This window comes from Lonchura striata, chromosome 8 (genome assembly GCF_050655825.1).
Source record: "Lonchura striata isolate lonStrDom1 chromosome 8, ASM5065582v1, whole genome shotgun sequence".
NCBI classification, from domain to species: domain Eukaryota; kingdom Metazoa; phylum Chordata; class Aves; order Passeriformes; family Estrildidae; genus Lonchura; species Lonchura striata.
The window spans coordinates 6,490,975-6,505,504 of NC_140710.1; the positions used below are offsets into that span (position 1 = coordinate 6,490,975).

General features: G+C 44.0%; 1 protein-coding gene across 1 annotated transcript in view; it reads right to left on the minus strand.

Annotated features, from left to right (window-relative positions):
• The window catches only part of RNF11 (ring finger protein 11), a 30,211-nt gene that overhangs the window by 1,458 nt on the left and 14,223 nt on the right, over positions 1-14,530 (minus strand). Inside the window, exon 2 of the mRNA XM_021529230.3 lies at positions 150-319. Within this exon, the coding sequence (XP_021384905.1) occupies positions 150-319 (170 nt within the window). The remainder of the gene's footprint in view (positions 1-149; positions 320-14,530) is intronic.

Below are 14,530 nucleotides of genomic sequence, written 5' to 3' on the forward strand. Positions count from 1 at the left end.
GCAGGACTTTATTTCTTTTTAAAAAAAAACTACATTAAATCACAATCCCTGAAAATAAGGCAAACCCAGGGTGACAAGGTCAGGTTTCCCAGGGTAGCATCCCAAAGCAAGGCAAGAGCCAATCCCTTCCACTCGGGCCCAGGGCTTACTCTCGGATCTTCTTCTCGGAGCCGTCCCTGCCGGGGTCGTAGACGCCTTTGGGAAGGTGCTGGATGAGGCCGATGCGCTGCGCGATCCGGATCTGCTCCTCCTCCGTCAGCTGCGTGGCCAGCCGGGTCTGGCTGGGCGTGGGGTGGTACACGGGAACAGGCACCTGCTCCTGCAAGCACAACGTTCCCATGAAAAACCACCTCAGAGCTTTCCCAGCCTTCCACAGCACAGGACGATTCACACTCCTACAAATATTTGTATGAACTCCCGCTCCTACTTGGCAATTTTGGGGCTATAATTATGAGAACAGGATAGGGAATTGAGGGCAGCATTAGAACAAGGAGCTGTTCGTGGTTGTTCTCTGCAAAAGCTTTTGATCTCCAGGAACTGTTCATACAAGAGACACATGGGCAAGAAGCTCCACAAGCCAGCAGGCAAATAAACCTTAGAGGCACCTGGTGAAGTGCTAAGATACAGAACTGAGCACTGTAAGGGCTTAGGGAGAGCCCCAGTATCTGCAACTGAAAGTAGATTATATGAATTTTATGAATTTTATCTTCTTTCTACATTCAGGAAGAATTCTTTAGAAAGATGAGGACACTGCTTACTCTCAAAATTTTTAGAGAGGAAGGTTTTACTTATTCTGCAATAACTAAAATTCATGTGAACTGCTTTGGGCCACACAAGCTTAAATCTAGAACTGTAGATTTAATTTTCATGTGTTAAAAGAATGTTACCTGGACAGCACAAACAACATAAATAAGTAACCCAAGTCTTGTGTTTCTTCTCATACACTAGTATGACTTTACAAGTTCTTCCAAGCTGGATTCAGCTATGGATATGTTCCAGGTATATATTTTCAAAAGAAATACAGGCAACATATAGCTATTATGCAGTGCTTCCTCAACCACATTCTGAGAAGCTTCTTTTGAATATTAATGAACTTTAGATCAGATATTTTCACTAACATTTATATTAACATGGTATTTAATTTACTTGCTTTTAAAGCATATTTTGCTACATAAATACCAATTTTGAAGAGGATAATTAAGACAGTATTGGCCAGTAGCCGTAAATCTGCTAATAACAGGGAGCCAATTTCTTTCAAGAGACTCATTTTAATGGTTCTTCTTAAACAGCAGGAAAAAAAATCAACTTATAGATGTATCTGAAAATAAACCTGCTGCATCAGACACACAATGCACCGAATCATCTGTTTGGCAAATGCCAAATTTGCTGTTTTAGAGGACACTGGTGGAAGCTGAGCCCAGGGCAGGTGTGTGCAGCTGAGGCAGCACAGGTCACCTCCCACATGTAGCACTGCATTTGTCAAACCCAGTAAAGCTCTTCTTCCACTGCCAGGAATCACAGCACATGGACTGCCAGCCAGGACTCCTGGAAGACCAGGAAAAACTGTCCCAGGAGTGAGCAGCCTCTCACTGGTGCCACCCATCAGCAGAGGCCCTTGCTCATCAGGAATGCTAATTACAGATGCAAGTCTGCCTGGCAATTCACTGAACACAGTGCCTGCCACTGGCAATTCAGCTGTGGGGTAAAATTCACAGTCATCTCTTAATTTAGCTAGCCTAGGATTTCCCCCTCTCATTTCCTGGCAGAATTCAGAGGAATTATGAGAAGGTTCGAAAGAGAATGCCAGGGGTTCTCCAAGTGATTAATTTCCTGACTACTCTGAACCATTTTTCACAGAATCACAGAATTATTTTGGATAAGCTGCCTTTTAGTATTTTAAATGATCTAAAGTAGTCTCTAATCATCATTTGGACAGTGAAAAGCACCAGCTGAACCTGGGGCAAGCCTGTCAGATAGAACAATATTCAGAAAGTGACTGCAACCTTTGGTGCCAGCAAAATAAAGCATTTTCCCCTGACAAATGCTGCAGACTCTGCACCGAACACTTCAGCTCAAAGCAGAGCCTGGTCCTGGTTTGTGTTTCAAGAACTTAACACCACAAACTAGCAGTAACTTTTTCTACCCAGGGCTTTGCTGCACTTCTTTGAACAGGTTATTGAAGCAATATCAGGATGTTACTGCTACGTCCTTCACTTGTTACACAGGCTAGAGAACAAGCAGCATCAGAGAGGGATGTGCCCTCCTTCACATCCAGGAAAAAGAGAAGAGCAGTACCATGAACCACAGGAACAGCTTAGGCTGGTGCCAGTGTGGGCAGGAGGAGAGGAGGGAACTGTACTTAATACAGCTCCCCTGGCTGAAGCTGTGGCTGCAAGTGATAATGCAGAAATTCAATGAAAGGCAAAACCGGGAGGACAAAAGATCCAAGAAATCCTCAAAATGTCTTAAAGTAGCAATGAAAACTAGCAGTGAATGTGTGTAGCAGAACAACAGCAAACTGATGGCCTCAGCAAAAATGATACAACAAAAGGAAACTACAGAAAAGTAAGAATCTGCTGAGTTACAACAGTCACATCTGGACAACTCTGAAGTGAGCAAGACTCAGTCACACACTGCCCAGTCAACAACTGCTTTGGTTTAGTTTTGCACAGGAAATCAACACAACTTCTAAACCTGTCATAGGCCAGACAAGAACAAAAGCTCATTCTCTTGTTCTGTCCTTCTACAGGCACTTGTGACTGACCACTGCGGGATGGACCTTGCAGCTGGGGAAGTCACTTGTGCATTGCTGCAGTCCCCTCTTCCCTGCAGAGGGGCTGGAGGCACCCCCGGCCTTGGCGTGCCAAGCTCACAAATGCTTTCCCGGCTGCCAGGCTGGATGGAAACTCCTCCCTTTGGCATCCAGGCTCAGGTTCCCTCCCGGCACAGCCACCCCGACTGGCTGACACAGCCCATTAAGGCAGGAATTTATAGTCGCCAGCTGGGGGCTTCTACAGTTTCACATTCTAGACAAGAACCTCTTGTCAGAGGAGTAACTGGGTGAAAATGGTGATGTCTTTCACCACGCTGTGCTCACGCTCCTGAATGCAGAGAGCTGGGGTTGGTGTGGCTGTTGTGAAAAATGCAGAACAAATTACTGTAAATAAACTACAGAGACCACTCGAAGCCAGAACACCCTGCCTGGTGGCACTTTGATCTCCCCTCCCCACTGCTGCTAAAAGCCTGCCCAAACTGAGCCCTGCACATGAATGTACCAGGGAAAGGAAGGACACAGCCACACACGCTGCAGTGTCACATTATAGGGTACATTGACACTGACCCTTTCAAACCAGCCCTGTCCCCTCCAACAGCTAAAAAGAAAAGGTGTGTTCATACCTGCACGATTCTAAACCTATTTGGAACTACTTACTCCTGAGAATCTGAGAGCCCGGGTTTCTCTGACTGCAAAGTGACCCTGACCATGCCCTGAGTGGAGCTGGGCTCCTGCCCCCTGGCAGCCCCATGGGCACACGCCCAGCTGGCCCAGCTGGCAGCTGCAGCCCTGCATTTCTCCACTACCCAATTCTCTGCTGCGACTTTCAGAGTTAAAACACCCACCAATAATTCCAAGCTGCTGGTCCTGTGTGGGTTTATCACCCCTTTGCAAATCCCTCAGAGTTTATAAAAGCTGCTTTCACTGACCAAGGTCCTGCTCCTCCAGGGTGGGTGTTCAAGGGAACAACTCGAGACTTCACTCAGCTCACATCTGTAGCCAGGGGCCCCCTGACATGGGTGTATATAAAAAAGATTGGATTACCCAAGTAATTATTATTTTACACCAAAGATGAACATTAATTTATTGCTCTAGTGTCTCACATTTCTCTTATTGACCATGGAAAATGTTTTTGCAGACAAAATTACAAAATACTGAACTTCTAGCCAAAGTCTGTGTTATTTATCATTTGATAAAGATGTAAGGCACTTCAAACTAAGATGATATTTCATGCTAACTCTATTACTTCGTGCAAAAACCCCTAGAAAAGGCCAAAACAAATAATCAAATCCACATATTACTGTTAGGCAATGAAATAAAAATCACTTTCTGGCACTTAATTTACTTTTGTCAATTATTTTTTCCCCATAAGAATTTCGTAATGATGAAACACCTCAGATGCCCATAATCCTGGAGATACACAACTTAGTTCACAAAGTCAGTGGTATCAGCACAAGTTTCCCTGGCTTTCTATGCACAGAAATAATTCACACACAATGTTCATTCAGCCCTTAAAAACAGCAGCATTAATTCAGCCTCAAGGACTACAGCAGTGTTTGTGTTTCCATCTCACCCCAGCTCCTCCTCCTTTGGGGGGGGAAAAAAAATCAGAGGGCATCTAGAGGTCTGCACTTCTCACTCCTAATGAAAAAAACCATTTTCACACATGGCCTAAAATGCCCAGAAACTTTCAACACAAAGATTTCCAAGCTCACTTTGGATTCTTGACTAGAAAAAGGAGGTTTCACCAAGCATGGTTTTAAGTTTGAAGTTTCCTCATCAATGCAACTTATTTTAGTAAATTATGCTGTTGTAAATCTGCTTTTCTCTAGTTTTACACCCTTTTTATCTTGTTTTTGCAAGCACCGTGAATTTGTAATACAATGAAAACAGGTCAGTGGTAGATCAGAAACTCTTAATCCTTGGATAAAGATTATTTTAAGATCCTTCTACAGCCACATATCAGCAGAATGTTATCAGGGTTTTTGCTTGTTTGTTGTTTTTATGATTGCACCAACATGCCCAAATTATCCTTTCGGGATGGTCAAAGGTGAGATGAATAATTCCTAACATCAAATAGTTCAAGATTAAAGCCTCACTGCTCTCCCTGAGATCCTTTCCACAGCCTCTGCTTTCCTCTACTGATTGTTTTGCCCTGTTTCCATCTCTAAATTTTCTTCCTCACCTAGTCCAGTGCTCTCCGTGTGTCTCACCCTGGGATATTAATTTGCATTTTATCACCAGATCAACAGTGTATCTGTTAATTCAGTCCGACAGAGGAGACAAATGCCTCCCTAACTGTGTTATCCTACATCTTTTTCACACTTTTTAAACCAGTAGCTGTAGCACTTACGCTCCTTGCGGTCGCTGCCTAATTAATTAATGCAAATATAACAGTTCTATTTGCGTTTCCCCAGCTGTTCCCACAGCTCTTTCTGAAATCTCTTCGACTTGCAAATGTCCTGCCTGCACAGGATGTCTGAAGGCAGCTGCCCTGCTTCACACACACCAGCCCCCACTACACTGCAGCCCCCCTGCAGCACTCATCACCCCACTCACACACAGCTCAGCCTGGCTGCTCCCCAGCTTTCTCACCTCTAAGGAGAGCAAGGAGCCCAAATAACTCACCTAAATATGAACAACCTCAGTTTATAAATGTAAAGTCAGGAGGTGAGAAAAAAAAATTGTGCTCTTCGAGGTCTGTTTTAAAAATTCCTGCTGAATTTGATGAAATTTTCTCACCAATTTATTACTCACGAAGAACTTGCTGGGATGATTGTCCAGGGACCTTTTCTGTGAATGGCATTCTGATCAGGGTGAAAAACTCAAACTCCATCCATATATGAATACACATTCTGAAATAATATCCTCCCCCAAGACACATTAATGTAAAACCATGCACCATTTTAACGTGCATTATACAACAAATACAGTTTACTTTAATAATCCTTAGAATATTACAAGCAGCCTGCCAAGTATAAAAGCCTTTTTCTGCCATACAGAAGAGAGCAGTTAATTTATAAAGGTGAACAGCAGTTGCTATAAAATATCATGTAATGAAATTGTTACCCAATTTTTTTTATACTTCTGCTTCCAAGTAGTCACTCAGTATGAATAGCTGCAACTTAATGCTGAAAAGTTCTTCTGAAAGAAAAAGCCTCTCATCTCTCCCTTTTGGAGGGGACATCTGGGACAGACAGATCAGACATGTGCACACACACTTCCCACCACAGTGCTCCTAAGGAAAAACTATTAAGAATTCTGGCATTGTAGGAATTGGGCACTGCAAATGTGGTTGGTAATTAATATAACAATAGACTGAGGAACCACTCTGCACACAGGAGAGAAACCTGCAGGATCTGTGCTGTGTTTCTCCAGCTGCTGACTCCAGTTTAGAAGCAATACCTGTTTTGAGTCATGGATCACACTTCAGAGAGAGGTGTTTTTTGGTGAAAGCCACTGTGGTTCTGCAGAGATGGCAAAGCCTCATTCACACTATAACTAAAACTGTAAAACTGTCTTGTGCATTCTTCACAATTACTCCACTGAAATTACTGGGAAATAAATGTATCTGAAAAGTTGGAAGAGTTGCAACCATGAAAGAAAGTGATTCCTGACTGCTGACTCTTAAAATATCATCTGTCCCCTGAACTCAGCTTTGCTACCAAAAATAGGGCTGGGACAGAGAGAAGAGGTACACAGTAGATGTATCCTGCCTGCTGCTTTCCTAGACAGTGACAAGGGCTGTGAGAAAAGGACTTTCAAGTTTCATCCCTGTGCTGCCACACAAACCTAAAAAGGCTGTCAACCTACTGCCAAGACAAACAGTTGGCAGTGCCCATGCAGCTTGGCCAGACCCAGGTCACCTGGCAGATGGAAATCACCTGCAGCCCTGCAGAATCACCTGCTCTGAAAATTGATTAACCATCAAGGCAAACCTAAATACAAAAGACTAGCAAGAAGGAGTTGTAGGGAAAAGCAGTTATTAAAAAGCAGTAATTACTCCCTGGAAGCACAATCTCCTGACACAGCCAGTTTTTCCATTTCCAGGCTGCACAGCAGGTTTCTCTGACTCAAGGGCGTCAACATTGGGCAGTGATGATTCCACTTGCTGATCTCTTGTTCACCAGCTTTGTGTCAGTTATAGGTGTCCTTGTTCCATTCTCCAGAGATCCCATCAAACATCAGAGTGTGAATTTTGTCAGGAAAGTCAGTAACTTATACACCAACATGTCCCAGACCAGTAAATTGCTCACCAGAGAATTGATTCTTTCCCTCCAGACAGCCTCACTGACAGCTCAACTTACAGCATCAGGCCACAACTTCTGAGAGATAACAAAGCCCCCTTGTTACAGCTCCCAGCATGTTTATTTTAATAGGCTTCTTTTTATATTGAGAAGGAAAAGATTCATCAACAATTTATAAAAATTCATGCTTTTCTGTCAGGCTGCTGCAGTGAGAAAAGCCAGGAAAGAAACAGTTGCACCTAAACATTAAATTAAGGATACTCAGGCACAAAATGCAGCCTCCTGAGAATGGTAAACCCCAGGGACTACAAAGCAAAGCAGCTGGGTAGGGAGAAAATCTAGCAGAGGGGGCCAGCAATCAATTCTGCAGCGGGTGGTGGGAAAAGCACGTGAATGTGGATCATCCTACCCCATAAGCAACCCCACATGTGTGTTACTGGTACATGTTCTCTCCCACTGATGCCAAGTGGTTCTTTGCAGAAACTCCTCCTTAGACCTGACAAGAGCAGACAGTTATTACAGTGCTATGGCTGCATTAAACACAGCACTTATGGTTCAAGTGAAATGGCTGCTGGAAAACTGAGAAGTAAATTTAGCAGGAAATAAAAGCCTGAAGTTTTCAGGGAAAAAAAAAACAGTTCTGAGGTGGAAAAGGCTGAAAACAAAATACCTCAGACTGACTGTCTCCTGTGCTGAAAGGTAAAGTGAACCTGACATGTGCCACCCACTTACTGCTGTGGAACTGCTGGGTAGCATGAAGCAAAAATGTAAAAGAACACCCCAAACAAAGGAATGGAGTTAACATGTTTTTTGGAGGCTGCATTCAAGCACAAGAGATGGGGGAAGCTATGATGGAAAAGCTGACAGAACAGGAGCAGTCCACAGAGACACTGGGGAATAGTTCCCATTTCCTTCAGACATGTTTGCTTTCTGCAAAAGGTAAATATCAGTCAGTGCAACTTGTTTACAGTATAAATCAAAGCGGTAACAGCTGAAAAGTGGTGGTATTGATCATCCTAGGAAGAGGATACAAGCAGCCATGACTCTCACTGGGCCAGGCCTGTGTACAGCAGCAAACAGGCTTTGCTCACACCTGCCCTGCTCCCTGATGTGGGACACGCAGGATCTGTCCCGGACACGGTCCCCGTGCACACCCCAAACCAGCCCGAGGCTCTGACTCACCCCCGGGTACAAAAAGCTCACACGGGCTTCTGCACCCAGACATGGGCCTGGCCCAAAGCTCCCTCCCAGAGCTCCCCAAGCATTGCATCACTCTGACAAGTGTGTGCAAGTCCTCTGTATGAAGGGTCGGGTATGGATCACTGGGCAGGCATTCCCAGGGAGGAGCACAGGGATACGAGGGACTTAGGTGGGCAGTGTAAGGCACCAGGAGTGAACAGCAGTGCACACTGTGCCCTGAAGTGCTACTGAACCAACAGGCTCAGTGCAGCTGAGTAAGCACACCCAGCCCCTGCTTATGGTGCCATTTCAGGGAGTTTGGGGATTAGGGCACAGCTGACTGCAGCTGGTCTAAAACAGCACAGCATTGCAAGGTCCTGCCACGTCCCTTGCAATGGCTCCAAGGACACTGCTCCGTCTGACTCTTCCCCTCACGGAAAGCAAACAAGCCATGGCCGCTGACAGTGTGATCTCTGCAGCTGCTGGGAAAGCCGGGAACAGGCAGGCAAGAGAAAATGGGAGGAGTGCCCCTGTTGGAACTCAAGCCAATTGTTAAAACATAACTCCAAACGCTTAAAAAATAGCAAGAGTGTTAAAATATATCTTCTGGCAAGAATTAGGTCAGCTTGATGGCAATTCTAAGAACAAAACAGCCCTTCTGAGGACTTCAGGAACCAGATAGCAAAATTATGGAAATCAGCTCTAATTAGTCAAGAGGACAGACTGGGGACAAGGGGCCAAGCCACAGAGTAAACATTAAAATGCACATAAGCTGAATGCACGAGCAGTGAATCCATCAGGGGAGGCATAAATACAGGCTGTACTTTAGTGTGTAAATACACCCGTATATGTGTGTATTTAAGGGTGCTAGTTTGAACTAATGAGAACACCATAGCACATAGCAGAGAAATATTATGCAGAACTAGGAAGGGATTTTAGAAAAAGAGTGAGTAGGATACCAAAGGATCGGAGAAATCAAGTGACAAATTATCTCATCTCCAGGCTGAGCGTTACTGTTCAACACATGACAAGCACCCTCCTTGGACAAAGAGGACTCTCCAGAATGCAGTTGAACAGCCCTGCCTAAAGCTTCTTTCCACAGACATCCAAAAGCATCCTATTGAAGAGTGTAGGTCCTCCTGCATCAGGTTCCTAAAACAGACACAACAGTCCCAGCCAGACTGAGAGCATCACCCTTACATAAGGTCTCTGTGAGGTGACAATTTAACTTCAGCTAAGAGGTAACACAGGTAACAAAAACAAACAGCAGCAGCTCCCTCAGATCATCTGCCCCTCATTCATGCACTATCCTAGGCCATGACACAAACTGCCTTTTTGTAGCCACCCAGTTGTAAGCAGGCACCAAAGAGAGGTCTAAAAGAGGACACAGCTGTTCTTTTTATAGTTGGTTACCTTGCCAAAATACACAGAAGAGGCAACATAGGAAGGAGAGGGCTGCTGCAAACCTTGACAGGGACCTTCCCCTTACCAGGGCCCAGCTGATGAGGCCAAGCTGTGCCAGAGCCTGGGAAGGTGGGCCAGCAACATCTCCCCCAGCAAGGGAAGCCAAACAGGAACCCATCAGGACAGGCAGCAAACAAGGATTCTGCAGTGCAGGGCTCTCACACACTGAAACCTCTGCCACACCTGACAGAAGAATTTTCCATCAGGCCTCACAGCAAACAGGGACTCAGGAAGACTGGGAATCTCATGCAGTAAAAAGCTCTGCCACAGCAAAAGGAATGGAGAGAAAACAGATTGCTCTACTAAGGATGAATGACTTAGGGGAGAAAAGGGGCAGCAGTCCACACACTATTGCAGAAGAGCTTCAAAAAGCAGATGGGGCTGGTGATGAGCTGGGTCTGTGTAACCACAGAGCAGGAAAACCTGCAGCAGAGACTGCTGGTGTGGGGCACCTGCTGTGAGACTGTGTCAGTGAGGCAGCCCATGACAGCAGGGGCTGTTCCAAAACCCAAAAATCTGTACTATACCTCACTGCATCATAACTTTGAACTCAATTTGAAATATTTTAATTGCCTTTATAACAAAGCCATCCTCAATTACAAATGCTTGCTCAAGCAGAAAGCTGCCACACCTTGTCAGTCTGATGGTACACTCAACTCCACAGGCCTTTTTATTTTCTTATTGGCATCCGAATTTCTAATGGACACCCCTGAGATCAAGGTGTGTGAGAAGCCTCCATGCAGCAGGGACTGTGCACAGGCAGCCAGGGGGCTTCCTGAGGCCAGTTAAAGGATACATCAAGGATGCATTTTGCAACAGCATAACCACAGCTTTTTTTTTTTTTTTTTTTTTTTTTAAAGCATGTTTCTGCATCAGCCTGCTGGAAAGCCTCACATACACCTGCCATGCATTGGGGCACCTCAAACATAGCCCAAATCTCTGTGCACCACTGGCAGTGAGGAGGCTGGGAGAAGTTGTCCCTACCATCCATCCAGCCAACAGCTCCTCTCTTCCACCAGATCCTGGGAAACTGAGTGGGGTTTTCTGTGATTTCAGCCACATCTTGAGGCTGGAACTGGGGTTTAAATCAGTGCCAGCAGCACCCTGAGCTGCTGGGCTGTGCACAGCTCCGGGCACTCCATGGACATTGACACTTCCCCCAGGCACCCACTTGCTGCCATCTCCCACTTCAGAGAGAATGAGCATGACAAAAAATGTGATCTATTTGTTTAGCACCACTTGATAATAACATGAATTATTTCATCTCTGAGTTAATAAGCAGCAGCTGTAAATAGCCAGAGGCACCGAGTCAGCCTATCGGCTCACCTCATCCAGTCATTTATTAATCTTAAAGGAACGTCCCAGGCATTAAATGAATATTTCTTAATCTCTTGGTTTGTTGGGTTTTGTTTTAAAGCAGTTATCTATTTATAAGCAAATAATGATTGCATGACTGTCAAGGCACACTAAAGCCTGACGAAGCTCCACTTCTTGATGCAGTATTACCAGTGAACACAAGGGCAATGTTTCTATTTTTTCCAGCTAAGTCTTGTCCTCGCAAGCAATGACTCTGCGTTTTCAGCTCGCAGGGCACAAATCCAAGTGTGATCTCATGCAACTGTCAAACCTCTTCTAACAGAAAAAAAGCCTGTGCCAAGAACAGGTAGAGAAATCATTAATAGCTCTCTCAGGAGCTGGTTATACAAGTGAATATTTCCAGAACACATTTTTCCTACTATTTTGAAGTTTTAAATGCACAGAGACAGTTCAATGGGCACCTGATCATCACTTTAATGTGTCACCAGACAACACAAATTCATTTCACTGCTATGTATGAAACAGCCAGATGTTGGTGCAAGCAGGACAAATTGCAAACGTTCAGCTTCACAGACAAATAAGGTACAACCTCCACCACTAACTGTACATGCAAACACCTGGCTTCTTTTCAGATGCCAATCAGAAAATAAAAAGGCCTGTGGAGCTGAGTGTACCATCAAATCAGCCTTTTCAATCTATGGTCTAGTGGGGCTTTTTACCCTCATCTTTGGATCTTGCCTGGGCTGGTTTCACAGCAAAAATACCTGTATCTGTTTCAGCACAGGTGCTTTCAGAGTAGGTGGTTTGAAGGAGGAACTGAAGCAGGTCCAAGGTTTTGCAAAGATGAGGGGGGAGATGGGGAGCATAGAGCCCAACTCAGCCTCTGCAGCTCCCACTTCATCTTGTTCAGCCACAATGGGATGAAGTAAAACCTCAACTTTGTCAGACTGTTCCCCTGCTTACACCCACTGTCATGGAGGACAGAGCTTTGTTTACATGCAACTGCTTTTCTGAAGGAAAACTTGGAGCTTCTGCAATGGATTCATCCTGCTGTCTGCATGGATCAGTAAAACCTACCAATGTCTCCACTACAGCCCCAGCAGCACACTTAGTAAGAATTTCAAATACTACCAGGAACATAGCACTTGAGCACCTACTTAAGTACTTGCCTGAATTATGGCTTGGGCTGCCACAAAATCTCAGAACAGAAAACTGTTTGAGAGGGGGGACATGAGAACAGAGAGGCCATTTTTCCAAATATGGACTGACTGGTTGGAAGACAAAGCCCCATTTCACTCTGACACACCCGCATGAGGGCAGCTGCAAAGCCTGGAGATTTCCAGCCTCAGCTCATCCATACACAACAACCCATCGTTCACGTTGTGTGAGGAACATCAGAAACCCTGAACACTAAATACAGTGATACACAGGAGACAATTTTACAGCTGGAGGTGAGAAAGTCTCATGGAAATACAACATTTGTCTGTGCAAATTTAAAAGCTCTACCAAGAACATTTACACACACATACAAAGGTACAGCTTAGGTGCTGGTACTGAGTGTAACTCCACCACTCTGGGTGAGGTTCATGCTACTTTTATTGTCCCCAGAGTCAGAAATGAGAGCTTCATGTCATTAACATTATGCTACCAACACTCTCAAGCTTTATGAAAATATGAAGAAACACTTGTACTCACTGTATTTCCCCTGCATTAATGTTTAGGGTGGGATAACCATGTCCTGCTGCAACCTACACGCTCACTAAAATAAGTTTTGTCAGTTTATACTCACACAGACAAACTGCAGTCATGACAAAATACCAGAATGGAGTAACACTGAGCTTTTTTTGGAGGTAAAAAAAACCAAAACAGCTATCAAGAAAACCTGTGAGTTCTTTATGTTTAATTTATGACATTTAGTCTGGACATCTAGTCTTGTTACCTTGGGAGTTATTAGGGTGTAACTACAGAGGTAACTGTAATACCTAGATAAGCTCCAAGAGAAAAAGCAGCTTATTGCTCAAACTTCATAAGCAGGAATATCATGACTCAATGACTAAGAAACATTTTAGTTATCTTTCTAGACTTTCTAGCTCACCCTTTGATCCCCAAAAGGAGACTCCTCCAAGAGGCAGTGGGTGCAGCAGAGTAACTTGGGAATCAGATGGCCTTTAGTGCCACTCCTGCAAGTCTACAGGACTAAACTCCGTCTCCTTACGGTTGGCTGCAGTTAAGTGAAGTCAGGGAATGTGTTTTCCTGGGAATACCAGAAGATCTGCTGAACCAAACAGGCAAAATAACAAGAAGAACCTGAATTCCTGTCTTTAAATGGGACACCACCTTTCTTATGGGTGAATCTCCAGTTCAGTAAAGACACGAGCAGAAATTACTGCAGAAACAATTTTTTGTTCTGTCACTTGTTTTTAATCGCACAGTAGAAACAGAAATAAACTTCTGGGAGATGGGCAGGTCTGTGTTCTTCCTTGGGAGGCAGAAAACAATTGGCATGGCCTTCTCCGTGAACTTTGCCAAAAAGGAGGCCAGTGTTCATCAAATGAAGTCTGCTGAACACCATAAGCAAGTACCCTGCAGAATAATTTCAGAGTAGAAATCAGGTTAAAGAAAATTTCTTTGCTCTGCTCAAGCTTTATACTGAAACTAGCCTTGAAATAACTTACAGTCCTGGTTCTAATTTTTTTGTATCATTCCATGTAGTGCTGCACTCCTGGTGAGGTCTTAATCATGTTATGCAATGGTTTACCCCAGTGAGAGAGGATAACATGCAGCAGCACATGAAAAGGTGCCCACCCCTTGAAGCTGCACTTTCTGCAGATCTAGAGTTCAGTATTGTCTCTATCATGAGTCCCCATGATAAATTCACCGCAAGATGCTGAGCGGTCAGTCAATGCTCCCTCCCTCACTTAACTCATGCCCTATTTTAATTTTTTATTTCTTTCACTGTTGTTTTTGTTTGGTTTCATTGACTATAGACAAGACATTTTGTTTTTCAGGAAAACCAAGTTGTTTGAATATCACATCAGCTAATAAACAAAATAAAAATAGAAGCCTTAGCCCAGAAAAACAAAGGCTGAAAGAGATATAGGATCTCTAAATAAATCAGGAGTGTAAACATCTAAAGACCTATCTGGTAGAAGAATAACAGGTGCAATTTTGCATTAATAATCTAGATTTGTGAAATAAGCTTCTTGAGCCTTAGCTCTTGGTTGATATCAAAAGAGCCTCCCTGTAGGGGTAACAGGGCAAAGCTTGACCAGTGTCTTTCAAAACCATCCATCATCTGCAGAAAGTAACTTCACTGAGTATATGCAAAATTATCCATATATTCCTTGTCCAGACACCAGAAAACAGCCCAATTTACACACTTGTTAATATCCAGTTTTCAAGACTGTACTGAAAACAGTTGTTATCCAAATTAATATAATCTCTGACGCAGCGTAAACACTAGCAATAATTCTTGTCATGTTTAACTCAAAGCTAATTTAAATAAAAACAAAAGATAATGCTCATTAAATCCAAGCCTCATTTTGTTGAA